This window comes from Chelonia mydas, chromosome 12 (assembly GCF_015237465.2).
Source record: "Chelonia mydas isolate rCheMyd1 chromosome 12, rCheMyd1.pri.v2, whole genome shotgun sequence".
NCBI classification, from domain to species: Eukaryota; Metazoa; Chordata; order Testudines; family Cheloniidae; genus Chelonia; species Chelonia mydas.
In genome coordinates this window covers 4,375,307-4,391,703 of record NC_051252.2, presented here as the reverse complement: position 1 = coordinate 4,391,703, position 16,397 = coordinate 4,375,307, and the positions used below count along the sequence as shown (strand labels likewise).

At 45.3% G+C, this 16,397-nt stretch overlaps 1 protein-coding gene across 7 annotated transcripts in view; it reads right to left on the bottom strand.

Annotated features, from left to right (window-relative positions):
- Positions 1–8,341, bottom strand: part of NUTF2 (nuclear transport factor 2) — a 52,267-nt gene extending 43,926 nt beyond the window's left edge. For 3 of the 7 annotated variants that reach the window (XM_037877883.2, XM_037877888.2, XM_037877886.2), the window contains exon 1: positions 7,560–7,698. In XM_037877883.2, coding sequence (XP_037733811.1) covers positions 7,560–7,653 — 94 coding nt within the window. In that variant the 5' untranslated portion in view covers positions 7,654–7,698. Of the gene's footprint in view, positions 1–5,679; positions 5,760–7,542; positions 7,699–8,209 lie in introns of those variants that run through there. The other 4 variants (XM_037877891.2, XM_037877889.2, XM_037877884.2 and 1 more) reach the window with 4 other exon arrangements.
- Between the last annotated feature and the right edge of the window lie 8,056 nt (positions 8,342–16,397).

Genomic DNA, 16,397 nt, shown 5'->3' with positions numbered 1-16,397 from the left:
AGACAAACTATGAGATAACATGTTTAGATCCCAAAAAGATACTTTATATGGTGTATGTAGGCTTGGAAGGATTAGATTTATATTGGTAAAGCAAGTAAATTTAAACATCAATTTCACACACAAACCGACACAAATATTTCCATCAATAATACTCGAAATTTACAGATGGGCAGAATAAGAAAAATGTTGCTTGAGAACTGAAGAATTTGATTTAAAGATATTTACCAGGGATGTTGGCAATTTGTGTTTTAACAGTTTTAAAATTTTAAGTTTATGAACCTCAATGTTTGTCATTAAGTTATTATTGTCTGACATCCCCATAATTTCCCACGGTGTGAAAATGAAAATCGATAAAAAATACAAAAAAAAATGCTTAAAATAAGCATTGATCTTAGCTGTCAAAATTCTAAAAATATAAAGATTGAATTCTGCAATGCCTAGGTATTTGTAATTGGTCTATGCAATTCACTCTTGCAGAAGGTTGTCAAGACAAATATTATGACAGTTAAAAAAGAGGATTGGAAAACTAGTTAACATCTCTAACTATGGAAGCTAAGATTGATATGTAATTAATTCTTATATATCAAGGTGTAAACTGAGTACCTGTAGAGACTTCTCTTCAGTGGACATGGAGAACAGCCCTTAACATATTTGAAGATTTATCAGGTCCCGCCCTCAGTCTTCATGTCCTTCTCCTAGCCTCCTCCCCAAAAATCATTACTAAACAGCCAGCTAGACTTATTATTGGGTGAGGATTACTTTTATTCTTTCGAGGCTCAGCAATGTGTAGATAAAATCAGTCAACATTCATTTAAATTTTACTAAAACCAAGTTTTCTTCATAGTTGTATAGTCTTGGTGGCTGCTACAAAAGGTGTTAAAAAGGAAATCTGCCTAAATACCAAATTCTCTCTCAACACTGGGAACTGCAGCTCAAGTTTGGCATTATTTAAAACACAAACAAACAAAGAAACCAAAAAAACCCCACACATGTAAACTTATCCCATTATCTAGTTGTGGAGATACTAGTATTTAATTGGTGACAGGTTTCAGTGGTAGCCGTGTTAGTCTACCAGCAAAAAAAAAAAAGGGGGGGGGGGGCGGGGGGGTCCTTGTGGCACCTTAGAGACTAATAAAGTTATTTGGGCATAAGCTTTCGTGGGCTAGAACCCTCTTCATCAGACGTATGAAGTAAAAGATACAAGAGCAGGTATAAATACATGAAATGATGTGGGTTGCTTTACCAAGTGTTAGGTCAGTCTAACGAGATAAATCAATTAACAGCAGAATACCAAGGGAGGAGAAATAACTTTTCAAGTGGTAAGAGAGTGGCCCATTACAGACAGTTGAGAAGAAGGTGTGAGTAACAGTAGAGAGAAATTGGGGAAATTAAGTTTAGGTTTTGTAATGACCCAACCACTCCCAGTCTTTATTCAGGCCTAATCAGTTGGTATCTAGTTTGCAAATTAATTCCAGTTCTGCAGCTTCATGCTGTAGTCTGTTTTTGAAGTTTTTTTTGTTGAAGAATTGCAATTTTGAGGTCTGTTATTGAGTGACCAGAGAGATCAGAGTGTTCTCCTACTGGTTTTTGAATGTTATGATTCCTGATGTCAGATTTGTGTCCATTTATTTATTATTTACCTACAAGTCTTTACAAAAAGAACACAAGGAATTGTTGCTGGAGAGTAACTCTTCCCAGAACCAGAGGAATCCAAGGTACATACTATCCCAGAAGGAGCAGGTTGTTGCAGTGATATATTTAACTTTCAAGTAGCAGTTCTGCAACCACTCTCTCCATTTCTTACCACATAGGTAATTGTTTTGTTCCAATGGGATATTCCAATCTAATATGCTATATATGCCACAAATCCACACACATCACATAGAACTCAGCCAACTTGATGCAGGAGTGACTGGGTAAAATACTACAGCCTGAGCTATTATGCAGGAGGTCAGACCAGATTATCGGAATAGGTATTACGGCCAGAAAGGACCATTAAGAGAATTTCTGCTCCATTTGAGAACATACAAATACATTGCTCTTACAGTACTTTTTTTTTTTGCAATTGTTTACAAAAGACAGCAGCAGCTATTGAAGTTCACTGCTTGTATCAGGGCAAGCAGCTTCCTTCTCAGATCACACGAGAAACAAAGAAAACACACATGTGCACGCATGCTCTCGTTCAGTCAGAAAATACACATCTGGCCCTAGTTCAAGACGACCTGAACCTGTTATTTCTGTCCATGATACAGCCACTCATCCAGCCTCAGCTGAATTTATTCCACTCTCCATGGGTACAGGACCTCTGCTAAAACAGTGTAGCACTAACTGGACTACCCAAATATTGTAACAATACCTGAAGTCTAAAAATGCCAGATTTTGCCTTGCTCTGAACTCTCCAAATATGAGGCTATGGCCATTTTTGTTCCCAATTCTCTTATTCTCCACTACCCCAGCCCCCAATGCTCAGCTCCTTTTGCCTCTTTTCTGTGACACAAATCACACAGGCAATATGAGGCACAGAGCTCCATGATGCACACGAGTAAAGTACCTTAGGCCTTATCTACACTTAAGATTTGCCGCTTTAACTAGGCTAGTATAGTCCCCAGGGTGGACACAGTTATACCAATATAGCTTATTCTAGTTTGGCAAAACAAAATAAGCTATACTGGTATAACTGCGTCTACACTAGGACTTTTACCGGCATAACTATGTCAACAACAAAAAACAATTCACAGCTTACTAAAAGTTATGCCAGCAAAATTTTTTAAGTTTAGACCAGACCTACCAGATCATGGAGGGGAAGTGGGGCGGGAGGTAGCATTGCTGAGTAGCATAGAAGGAAAACAATGTCAAATTCATAAGTAACTGAAAAGAAAGTAGAACTGGGAGAGAAATTAATTTAAAATGACAAGCAGTTAGACCAGTGGTGCCCAAACTTTTCCTGTTGTGCCCCCCTTACCAGTAATGGAATCTGTCTGCACCCCCCTCCATTACAGCAGTTGGTTCAGCAGAGGAGCTTGGGCTGAAGGCAAAGCTGAGGGCAGAACTGGGAATGCCGGAGAAGCTGGGACTAGAGAGGGAGCCAGGCCCCACCGTGTCCCCTCCGAACATTCCTCCGTGCCCCCTAGGAGGGGAATGTCCCACACTTTGGGGATCACTGAGTTATACTAAACGACAAATAAGCAGGGTTCGTGTGTAATGGATAAAATTTTATGCAGCCTTGAAATGAGAACAACAGACTATAGAAAAAACAGTATAAAGTAAAATTTATGACACTTCAAATATCAAAATTAGTCTGGTGAAGCATGGTTTGTGTCATTAGAAATAAACATCAAATAGGACCTATTGAATTTAGTCATTGAAAAAAACGCTAATATATTCATAGACAAGAGTTGTAAGTGCACTGAAATCACTCCCACTTGCGCCTATATATTGTTTTCAGCGTGTGTATTGGTTTGAGAAAGCATCCTGCATGTCGATGAAAGCCACAACCTTAAGTACAGTTTATAACTTTACTTTCTTGTATTTTTCTGCAAGTAACCTGCTCTTCATGCTCTAGCTAGACTATATATTTTAATCTGCTCCAGTAATTCAACCATTGTGGAAAATGGTAAGTAATCTTGATTTATTAAGAACAAAAGAATGGCCATACTGGGTCAGACCAACGGCCCATCTAGCCCAGTATCCTGTCTGCGGACAGTGGCCAATGCCAAGTGCTTCAGAGGGAACGAACAGAACAGGAAATCAAATGATCCATCCCATCATCTACTCCGAGCTTCTGGCAATGGATGACAAGTTCTCTAGTTCTCTCAGACAATCAATGATCAAGAAATAGTTTAGACTTTTACCACTTATGGCCATTTAAATGGGCTTTTTTCAGCAGTTTCTCTTTTTAAGAGGAGATTATTCACACAGAGATAATTAAGTATCAGTTTCTGCTCTGAAACACAAACGTGCAGTGCACTAACATGTGGTGGTCCAATTAGTATTTTATTTCAGCTGAACTACTATTGAATCTAGTCATCCATAAAGCAATCTGTATACAAATAGGGAAAACTGACTCAGTTAAATCTGGTTAGGTACAGTGGATCTGATACAGGGATGCAATATTTTCATATTACCAGTATGTTTTAAAATATTAATATCTTATCACAATTCAGTTCTTACAATTGCATAAGACTCCAATCCAGATTAAACTTCCAAGTGCAGTTCATCAAGAGAGTGCAAGGAAAAACTTGCTTTAAAAAAGGCAGTTCTACCAAGAACTGGTAAGCTACTTCTGAAAATGTTTCTCATGACAATTTATAAATACACTCAGTCAACTCGAATATTTGAAAACATTTTGGTCTTCGTGTCATAACCTGTCAGACAGTAATGGTCCCAGTCAGGGATACAGTAAAGGAGAAAGCCTAACAACTCATTTTCTAGGCCCTGGATGCTGGCTCTCATCTAATCCTAAAAAGACAAGAGGTTCTGTTGCTATGGGCAGCTGGGAGGTAGCCTTGTATTCATGAAGGAGGTTACAGTTACAATCTCCTCCTAATGCGTTTGTTTCATCTCTAGTACAGAGACAGCTCTCAGTGTAATGCACACTTACATAGTAAGATATGAATAGCCATCTGCCATAACAACATTTGAATCATTCATCTGTGAAACAGAGGAGAATATGGCTATGAAAGAGAATAAAACAAGGAACCAGCATTTCCCTCCTTGGTTTGCAGAGCTGACATTCACATTGAGTGCTCTCCTAGCTAGAATCTGTAGAGTCCTCTTGTCCACCAGCACTTGCTCTTATACTAGTCTTGAAATTTGCCTCTTTTATTAAGTGTTAGTGGCTTTCTGACAAGCTGTAGGTTAGGCGTTATGAATTTCAGGTTCATCTTTTGTTATTTAACAAAACAAACAATAGATTGCTTCTGATCATATAACATGAATAACTTGAGAAAACCATCCAAGTAAAGACGATGCAAAAAAAAGAGCTGTAAATTCAATTTACGGCTCTGATAGCACTTAGTACGTTACATTTGCGAAACACTATACCCATATCCTCACAACATACATGTAGTGCAGTGGTGGGCAAACTTTTTGGCCTGAGGGCCACATCTGGGTGGGGAAATTGTATGAGGGCCATGAATGTAGGGCTGGGGCAGGGGGTTGGGGTGTGGGAGGGAGTGCAGGGTGAGGGAGGGGGTCAGGGCAGGGGGCTCAGGCTCCAGCCCAGCGCCGCTTACTTCGAGCAGCTCTGGGGTGGCAGCAGCATGCAGCAGAGCTATGGCAGGCTCCCTGCCTACCCTGGCAGTGACCAGCATGTCCGGCAGTGGTTCCTAGGGGTGGGATGGGACAGGCGGCTCCGCTGCGCACTGCCCTCGCCTGTGGGTACCACCCCCGAAGCTCCCATTGGCCGCAGTTCCTGGTTCCCCGTTCCTGGCCCATGGGAGCTGTGGGGCGGGGAGGGGGGTAAGAGAGTATCTGCAGGCGAGGGCAGGGCACAGAGCCCTCTTTCCCACCTTCCAGGGGTCAAAGGGACATGGTGCCTTAGCCCTGCTGCGCCACAGGGCTGGCAATCCCTTGGGCCAGATTCAGCCCGCTGGCTGTAGTTTGCCCTCCCCTGATGTAGTGCAAACATTGTTCCCATCTTACACATGGGAAAAAAAAGAAACAGAGAAAGTTACTTGCCCAAGATCTTACAAGTCAGTGACACTGATGGAATTAGTACTCAGGATCGCCTCTCTTCCAACACTATGCACCACCTTTCAGATACAGACAGAAATGGAATGCAATACACTAGAAATACCAGAGAGAGAATTATTATAAAGGCATCTCAAGAGGGATAATGAATTATTATGGTTCTAAACAGCAGCTCTCTGAAGAACTATATGTACAGCTGAGTTATTACAAGGACAGACTACAGTTAAAGCAGCAAGCATTCCTAGATGGAAAAGATTCCAGAAATCGCAATGTAATGCTTTCCAATAGGAAGAGTGTACAAAAAACAATAACTGTAACAAAAACAACAGGGAGTCTGGTGCCACCTTAAAGGCTAACAGATTTATTTGGGCATAAGCTTTCGTGGGTAAAAAAATCCACTTCCATATTCACTTTCTCCACAGTAGTCATGACTGTATCATCCTTTATCAACCCCCCTCAGTCATCTTTCTTCCAAGCTGAACAGACTCTCTTCATGGGGAAGCTGTTCCATACCCCAATCATCTGCTCTTACTATTTCCAATTCTAATATATCCTTTTTGAGATGGGCTGACCAGAACTGCATGCAGTATTCAAGGTGTGGTCATATCATGGGTTTAGATAGTGGCATTATGATATTTTCTGTCTTATTATTGATCCCTAGCCTAATAGTTCTTAATGTTGTTTAAAAAAAACAAAACTGACTGTTGCTGCACATTGAGCAGATGTTTTCAGAAAGCTATCCATGATGATTCCAGGATGTCTTTCTTGAGTGATAAAAGCTAACTTAGACTCCATCATTTTGAATGTATAGTTGGGTTTATGTTTCCCAATGCGCATTACTTTGCATTTATCGACACTAAATTTCATCTCCCGTTTTCTTGCCCAGTCACCCAGTTTTGTGAGTTCCCTTTGTAACTCTTCGCAGTCTGCTTTGGACCTAATTATCTTGAATAATTTTGTGTTGTCCACAAATTTTTTCCAAATCATTTATAAATATGTTGAACAGTACTGGTACTAGTACAGATCCTTGGGATACCCTGCTGTTTAGTTCTCTCCACTGCAAAAAATGACCATCTATTCCTAACTTTTCCCCCTTGTCTTTTAACAAGTTACTGATTCATGAGAGGACCTTCTCTCTTATCCCAGCACTCCTTGCTTCGCTGAAGAATCTTTGGTGAGGGACCTCGTCAAAGGCTTTATAAAATCCCAACTACGCTATATCCACTGGATCCCCCTTGTCCACGTTTGTTGACCCCTTCAAAGGATTTTAATAGATTGGTGAAGCACAACTTCCTTTCACAAAAGCCACCTTGACTCCTCCCCAACAAATCCTGTTCCTGGATGTATCTGACCATTCTGTGCTATAGTTTAACCAGTTGGCCCGGTACTGCAGGCAGGCTTACCGGCCTGTAGATGCCAGGATCGCCTATAGACCCCTTTTTAAAAGCGGGCGTTACATTATCTGCCCTCCAGCCCCCTGGTTTCATACCACACCGAGTAGCTCTGCAGCTTCACAGCTGACATAGTCCGGAGCCGGCCACAGGTGACCAGCCTGGGCTCGGCCCCTGGGGCCAGCGGGGCTGCTGGCAGCGACTCCCGCCGCACTGTGCAGGGGCCCGGCCCGCGCGGCCCCGAGAAGGGCAGCTCCGCGCGGGCCTGGGGCGAGTCACCGCGCTGCCCTGGAGCCCCCGCCCCTCCTGTCAGGGCGCAGCGGGCTGGGCGAGCGGCAACAGACCGCCGGCTCCCGCTCCCACCGCGCCAAGGCCCGCGGAGCCGCCCCCTCGCCACACCGCGATGCTGCCCGGGCCGGCTCCGGCCCGCAGCTCCGCTCCCGCTGCCCAGCCCGCCTACCTGGGGCCCGCACTCACCGCGCGGCTCCCACGATGGCGGCGGCACCGAGCGCGGCCTGAACCCACTGAGCCGCCTTCCCCCGCGCTCCCCGCCCCGCCCGGGCACGCCCATCACCCCGTGGCACGCCGGGAAAGCGAGTCCTGCCGCAGCCAATAAACAGCCCCGGCTGGGCGCGCGCGGACTACCATTCCCGGCGTGCCACGCGTCACGGCCGCCCACCGACTCCGAGCTTGAATGAAAGGCAACGAAACAACATTCTGCCGTTAGCGCCCTTTAGCCGCAGAGCATTGTGGGATAGTGGCGGAGCGCGGCGTTGTTGGTTTCCTTTACCTCAAAACTCCGCTCTGGCGGGACTCGGCCTAGCCCGGCAGTTGCTTGGGGAGAGCGCGGGGTCAGCTGCTCTGCGGGGCGAGGGCTCCCCGTGGAGGGCCTGGTCTGGCTTGGCCGCCCCGCTCTCCTTCGGGGTGGGGCTCAGCTGTCAGCGCCGCCGGCTCCAGCGCTGCCCTACAGGGAGCAGCCGCTCTGGCGGGGACGGGGCCTAAGAACAGCCTGTCCCCGGTCCCCCTTCCCTTCTGCCCCCTGAGCCCGCACACCCTGATCCGCGGCACTGCCTCCCTCTCTTCCAGCAGCGGCATCACCCTCGCCTTGGAAACCGCTGTGCACTCACCCGCCTCCGCGAGGTCCCTGCTCTCTCCGCCCCTCCTCCCTGCTCTCTCCTAGTGTCTCTTTAGGCTCGGCGTCACACCTTCCCTCATGCTGCCTTTCGCCGGGACACGCTCCCATTTCTAGGTGGCCAAGCGGCCTCTAATATCTCCTTCAGCTCTCTCCTTAAACCCCATCTTCTTCTTCCAGGGGGAAGTGACATCATCTACCACGGTGGTGGTGGTGACATAGGTTCTGTGCCTCCTAAAATCCATGCACCCCAAAGAAACTAGTCCATTAGTTGCCCAATGGCCACTCCTAAATGGAGGCAAAGACTAGAGAGCTATTTTGTCAAGAAAATTCACCCCAGACTGGAGTGGAAGACATAATGGTGCCTAATCTTAGAAGGGCAGAAAAAGAAATGGAAAAACACCAACCAAACAGTTAAACAAAGGAACTTTTGCAAGAATTCAAAGCAATGGAAACTGATTTTCTTACTAAATGCCTGGCTGTTAAGAAAAAGAAGAGAGAGCTGATTTTGATGATAGGATAAGGACTTCTGATGTGGGAGTCATGAGAAAGTGGACACAGCGGTCCATCTGCAGTTGTGAGTGAAGCAAGAGGTAAGGAGAAAGGTGGGAAACGGTGCAGATGAAGAATGTTAGAATCAAACGGAGCCTCAGAAAGTGTGGAAAAGAGAGAACTTGTTTTATTGCTCCAAAGTATTCTTAAAGACTTGCTAAATTTAAACTTAGCAAAAGCTGCAGTGGCCCACTGAGCCCTTTTCTCCCCTCCTGCAGTGGGAAGCTACCCTGTAGACATAATAGTGCGGTGATGCTATTTCAACAGAAAGAGGTAATCATGAAAAAGGTGAGAGAATAAAAATGTCCATACAAGAACATAGTCTGATGTTTCTAGACCTCTTGGCCATGAGTGAGCCAAATGAAGGGATTGGGTAAAGTTATTAAATCAATCTGAAAAATGAACAGATGTGGTTTTCCCCATAAAGCTCACCTAACTTTCAAAACAAGAGTTATATTGAAAAATCTGAAAAAGAAATACTCCCTGGGAATGGCAAGTGAAGAAACAATGAGACTGGAAGAGGCAAGGCAGGCCTCTGGCAAATAATGAAGCCCCAAAGGAAAAGAATCCTAAAGCGGGGCAGGGGAAGTATGAACCAACACAACTCCACTGGAAACGTGCACAATTCAGTAAAGTGGCAGACAGCCACTGATGACACATAACAGAGAGGGTTTATAAGAAGGGTTTATAATTATCTGGAAATGAAGAATGCAGAAACAGGTATTTAGAGCTGTGAGGTTCAGGGTTTTGAGAAATAATCCAGCCACTGTCTTGGACCTCATGCAAGGAGTGGTCAGAGCTCCCCCAACCTCCAGGCAGCATAAGGGCCATGAAACCATGGTGTAAGCCCTGAAGATTCCCAGCTTTCCACAGGTCATCCCAGGAGGCTTCTACCTGACTCCTGTCGCAGTGGCCGCAACTGGGATGAGACTTTTTCTTTTCTTTTGGGCTCATGAGTTCTGCCTCCCAAAGCAGTTGGCTGGACAGAGGCAGGACTGCGGCTGAAAGCTGAGGAAGCTAGGGTGCTGCTGGAGTGGGAGAGACAAAAGGAATGGAGCCACAGTGCATTATTGAATGCAGCAGGCACCTTCCCTCAGTAAATTCCCAGGCTTGTTAGTGGGCGTCTTTCCCCCTGAAAACATAATCGCATCCCCTGACAATCCCTTGGCTTCTCACAGCTTAGAGCTGGTGACTGCAGGTGGCTGATGCCATCCTTGGGCTGGGAGCCTGGATGAGCAGTGACCAGGGCAGCCAATTTCATGTTTCTCTCCCTCTGGCTGGGCCACAGGCCCATTCTTCGGATGAAAGGGGGCTCTGTGCTCTCTCCCTGGGCTTTCCCCACAGATCTGCCAAGTCACTAGTTTTTAGATGGAGAGTCCATCAATCTGATCAACCTTGGTCAACCTGTGGAACTTGTTTTCAGGAGATGTTGTGAAGATCAAAACTATAACGGGGTTAAAATAAATTAGATAAGTTTACAGAAGATAGGTCTATCAATGGCTGTTAGCCAAGATGGTCAGGGATCCAACCCCATGCTCTGGGTGTCCCTAAACCTCTGACTGCCAGATGCTGGGACTGGATGATAGGTGACGTATCACTCAGTGATTGCCTGTTCTGTTCTTTACCTCTGTAGCACCTGGCATTGGCCACTCTTGGAGTACAGAATCCTAGGCTAGATGGACCATTGATCTGACCCAGTATGGCCATTCTTATGTTCCCCCTCCAGCTCTCCTGCCATGTCGAGCTTTCTGGCTGCCCAACTGAGCTGTGTTCTGTGCCTTGCACCTACTGCTGCAGGGAAGGAAGGAAGCACAACTATCAGCAGCAAGCAAAGATAATCCTTTTTCCACCAGCCCTGACTGCAGGGGGCTGTATATCATGGGTAGGGCTCCCTCTCCCTCAGGCTGACTGGTCAGAAGCTGCAGCTGCTTTCCACTCCATGGAGGGCAGTCCTTTCAGGGGGAAAGAAGAACCCCTCAGCTATTGAGAGGAGTGGAGCTCCAGGAGCTGTTTTGTTTGAAGATTTTGTGAGGAGGGGCAGAGTATTGATTGTGTGAGGGGCTGAATGCTGGGTGGCTTGTGGAGGGAGGAGAGAGTTGCATTGTGGAGATGTTTTGCTTCTGGGAAAACTGTTCAGACATTGTCTCCCAAACGGTTTCCAGGCACAGGCAGATCTCGTTGCCCTTCAATTTCCAGTCCAATCTGTGGGCTGGGTGTTGCTGCTGCAGCTGGCTGGGCTGGGCTCCAGCCCTTTGATGTGAGGGGGAACAGGGGCAGCTGCAGCAGCAGCAGCTGCTGCTTCCTGGTTCTGTATTATTAGTGGTAGTAGCAGAGGTATTCTCCAAAATGAGATCCAGATGGGAGACCCATTGTGCTGGGTGCTGTATAAACACACTCAAGAGACAATGACTACCCTTGCGACTTTACATAAGAATATAAGAACGGCTATACTGGGTTAGACAACTGGTCCGTTTAGCCCAGTATCCTGTATTCCAACAGTGCCAGTTGCTTCAAAAGGAATGAACAAAACAGTACAGAGTGGTAGCTGTGTTAGTCTGTATCAGCAAAAACAACGAGGAGTCCTTGTGGCACCTTAGAGACTGAAAAGAAAAGGAGGACTTGTGGCACCTTAGAGACTAACCAATTTATTTGAGCATGAGCTTTCGTGAGCTACAGCTCACTTCATCGGATGCATACTGTGGAAATTGCAGAAGACATTATATACACAGACACCATGAAACAATACCTCCTCCCACCCCACTCTTTAGATAAGCTATTACCAGCAGGAGAGTGGGGTGGGAGGAGGTATTGTTTCATGGTGTCTGTGTATATAATGTCTTCTGCAATTTCCACAGTATGCATCCGATGAAGTGAGCTGTAGCTCACGAAAGCTCATGCTCAAATAAATTGGTTAGTCTCTAAGGTGCCACAAGTCCTCCTTTTCTTTTTGCGAATACAGACTAACACGGCTGTTACTCTGAAACCTTAGAGACTAACAAATTTATTTGGGCATAAGCTTTCCTGGACTAGAACCCACTTCATGCATGGAGTGGAAAATACAATAGCAGGTATATTTATACATAGTACATGAAAAAATGGGAGTTGCCTTACCGGGGGGGGGTCAGTCTAACGAGACAATTTAATTATCAGTAGAATACCAAGGTAGGAAAAATCACTTTTGTAGTGGTAATGAGGGTGGCCCATTTCAAACAGTTGGGAAGAAGGTGTGAGTAACAGTAGGGGAACATTAGTATGGTAAAATTAGGTTGTGTAATGACTCATCCACTCAGAGTCTTTATTCAGGCCTAACTTGATGGTGTCCAGTTTGCAAATTAATTGCAGTTCTGCAGTTTCAAGTTGGGAATCTGTTTTTGAAGTTTTTTTGTTCAAGAATTGCCACTTTGAAGTCTGTTTATTGAGTGACCAGGGAGGTTGAAGTGTTCTCCTACTGGTTTTTGAATGTTGTAATTCCTAATGTCAGATTTGGGTCTATTTATTCTTTTGCGTAGAGACTGTCCAGTTTGGCCAACCCCCTGTAGTTCAGTCAGAGCTTTAGGAACACCCATAGCATCGTGTTGCATCCCTGACCATCTTAGCTAATAGCCATTGATTACATTATCCTTCATTAACTTATCTAATTCTTATCTAATTTTTTGAATTCAGTTATATTTTTTGTGTTCACAACATCCCCTTGCAACAAGTTTCACAAGTTCACTGCATTGTGTGAAAAAGTACTTCCTTATGTTTGTTTTAAACCTGCTGCCTATTCATTTCATTGAATGACTCCTGGTTCTTGTTTTATGAGAAAAGGTAAATAACACTTCTGTATTCACTTTCTCCACACCAGTCATGATTGTATAGTCCTTTATCATATCCCCCTTCAGTCATCTCTCTTCCGAACTGAGGTCATGTGGAAGCTGTTCCATTCCCCTAATCATTTTTCTTGCCCTTACTATTTCCAATTCTAATATATCTTTTTTGAGATGAGGTGACCAGAACTGCACACAGTATTCGAGGTGTGAGCATATCATGCGTTTATATAGTGGCATTATTATATTTTCTGTCTTGTTATTGATCCCTAACCTAATAGTTCTTAATGTTGGGTTTGGTTTTTTTTTTTTTTTTGGTTTTTTTTTTTGACTGCTGCTGCACATTGAGCAGATGTTTTCAGAAAACTATCCACGATGATTCTGGAATGTCTTTCTTGAGTGATAAAAGCTAACTTAGACTCCATCATTTTATATGTATAGTTGGGTTTATGTTTCCCAATGTGCATTACTTTGCATTTATCAACACTGAATTTCATCTCCTGTTTTCTTGCCCAGTCACCCAGTTTTGTGAGATCCCTTTGTAACCCTTCACAGTCTGCTTTGGATTTAACTCTCTCGTCAGCTCTCAATTGTGCAGAATTCTCATGAGTCAAGGCCATCTCCATTGTGAAAACTTCTGTATCTCTCTGATGCAGCAAAACCCAGAGAAATCTCCCCTGCAGGAGAGCCTCAATGGTGAGACTTTGGATTAATGCAAGTTAGTCTGTCTGGTGTACGTGGCCAGGATGGAAGTGTGGTGGGGGCAGGGGAAAGTCAAGGCAATGGAGATCACAGTCTGGATGCTATCCAGGCAGGGCCACCATAGAACTGACCTTGCTGGGGCCTTGTTGGAAAAGAGGATTGTGCTTACTCCATGGCTGAGCTCTGAAAAAGCCAGCTAAGTGAGCCCTTGAGAGCAGGCTGAGCCCACTGCAACTGGTGCAGATCTGAGGGCAGCTTTACATGCAGGCTCCTGAGGCTGCTCTGACAAAGGGCCCAAAGCAGAATTTTCCGCAAAATGCTAACATTTTTCCTGTAGAGGATTTCGAAGGAAGGTTCTCAGGGACAGCAGAGGAGTGGAGGCACTCGCTGGGCAAAAGCCGTGCACTGGGACTGATGGTGCAGAACAACACAGTGATCAGCAGAGGGAGTCTGGATCCAAGGGGAAACAGAATTTGATAGCAGAGCCACCTCCAAAGCTAAACAGATGGAATTACCCTGCAGTGCAGGACATGGCAGTAGCTACCCAGCCTCTGGGAAGGACTGGAGCCATCTTATCTCTCCCTACTTATGCAGCAGTTAAGTGGCCTGTGGGAGTCTAATTCTTCCTCCTCTGCCCAGGGTAGAATGGGTCACACAGGTCCAACAATGCCACTTCCAGCTCCACTATCCCAGATCCATGCTGCTCCATAACATTGATTCCAAAAGTGTGGAAGGAAAGGACCTCCTCAGAAGCCCCCATTTGTTTGTGTATCTCATTGCATGTGCAGGAGCAACTCAGCCTTCAGCAAACACTCCTCCAGCTCCTGCAGAAAAATGGGAACCATCCCTGTTCTGTGCAGAGGCGGTTGGGAGAACTTGGTGGGGCAGGGAAGACCAACAAGGTTGGTTTGGGGACTTGCCCCAGTGCATCTGTTGCGGCCATGGAGGAAGCTCTCTAGGCGTGGCCCCAGGCCATACTTACCTGTGGAGCAGGATGTAGAGCTGGAAGGCACCCCAGCACACAAGGCAGGGCAAGGAATACTCGCTAGTAACCTTTTAAGAGGAACGAGATTCCAGAAAACAAACAATAGGTAATGCAGACAACCCAGGAAATAGCCCCATCACAGCCCTTCTCAGGATGACACCAGCCCTGATGCCCCCTCCCTCACTGGTCACAGTCTGGTGTCCTGTGCCTGCAATAACATTAGCTCTCATGGGAGTCTCCTCCATCTGCACAACAACCCTACTTGGTCCCATGGATTCTGCTATGGTTCCAGTGCCCACCCCATCAGGAGTTCTTGTCACTGAGCGGAGGCAGGTGCTCTTCAAGGAGGAACCAGAGGTTCAGAAACTGCAAGGGGGTGGGGGGGCTGGAAGGGAAACTGGGTGCAAACCTGGAATGGAAGGATTTCCAGCAGAGGAAATTTGAGAAACCCACTGAAAACTAGTTTGGGAAAAGCTCTGAGAAATATCCTGCAGGGAACAATGCTGTAGTGGCTGGGAGGTTGCTGGCTAGCGGTACGTTGTAATCTCTTCCCTCCCCAGCCTAATCCCTGCATGGGGCAATACTTGTTTTTAAAACCAAAATGGGGTTAAGCAAGGTTTGAGAACAAGCTCCCAAGAGGCTTTAGACAAAATAAAAAGCAAAGATCAGCACTGAAGAGATGACATTTGTGCACTGGAACTGTAAATGTGATGGATTAAAGCACTACTTTCTCCTTGCTGTGGGTCTGGTTGGTAATTTACCCCTTTGTTTTCTGGCCCTTATGGGTGAATTCACAGATGCAGGCTCCTAGGTGCTTATTCACTTCCCTTGCTCACAGCAGACTGATTGTAGCTACTATGCCTGAGACTCCTCAAAACTGAGGAATTGTTCTTTCAGTATGCATCACCTTGCACTTGTCTTCAGGGAGAGGTCTGGGCAATTGCTCTTTAATAAATGCTCCCCTAAGAGATGTCTGATTGAACTGTGTGTTCCTCCACACCTGTCAGCTTTTCCCCAGCCCTTAGTGTAAAAACTTCTCTACAACCTTTTTAGTTTTACAGGCTGGCAATCTGGTTCTGTTTTGGTTTAGGTGGAGCCCATCCTTCTGTGTATGTGCCTCCTTTCCCAAGATTCTCCAGTTCCTAATTAACCTAAATCCCACCCTCCCAATATCATTGTCTCAGCGACCGTGAGACTCCACAGTTCTGCCTAACTGTGCAAGAAACTGGAAGCATTTCAGAGACTACTGCCATGGAGGTCCAGGACTTGAATCCCTTTCCTAACAGCCTAAATTTGGCCTCCAGGACCTCTCTCACTGCTACCATAAGTGTAGGTGCACAAGAGGTACCTGGGCTTACGCCAGCATTGCTTACCTATCTTTTATTTTCAAAAGGAAAACTGCTACTAGCACTGAACGCAGCACAGGAATATAGTGAGCCAAGCCTAAGGTGCTGTTTTACAGAGCTACTGCATTACCCTTGCCCATTTACCTTCATTTTGGAGAAGTTATAGGGAAAGTAAATGTAGTAAGGCAAAATCTAAAAGCAACAGCCAGTTTTGTATCTTTTTTTCACTGTTCTTTACAAATGATTCCAGGGAACTAGTTTAGGAATTTGTGGATACCACTGCCAAAAAAAATCCTCTACAAAAATTGAGCATTGAGTTTTAATTGCAGATTTGAAGAGGCCAAAAGGTAATGTGCCAGTAAGTGAAAATAATTTCTGTCAGTACAGTGGCATTTGCAAGACTCTTCGGGTGCTCCCTGAACTGAAAACCAGTCCCCAAGAAAACAGGAGCACTCCTATCCTCAGTTTCAATATGACAGGCAGTGCTGTGTGATCAACAACCTCAGCCCCAACACAGAATCCAGCTGAGTAAGAGACGCAGCTATTGAGAACGTTAGGAAGTGGCACTGAAGCCCTGTTTGAACTCTCAGCAGAAGGGTAAGTGCAACCAAAGGGCATGAAGGCAGGTGTGCATTCAGGGGAAACCTAATCTGAACTGGAAAACATGGGCTCTATATATTTGTAACAGTGGGAACCAATAATAAAAGGTCCTCCAGGCAGTAGAAGTATTTGAGAAAGAAATGTGTCAAGTTACAATAGATAAACTTTGAGAAACCTAGTACAGGACTG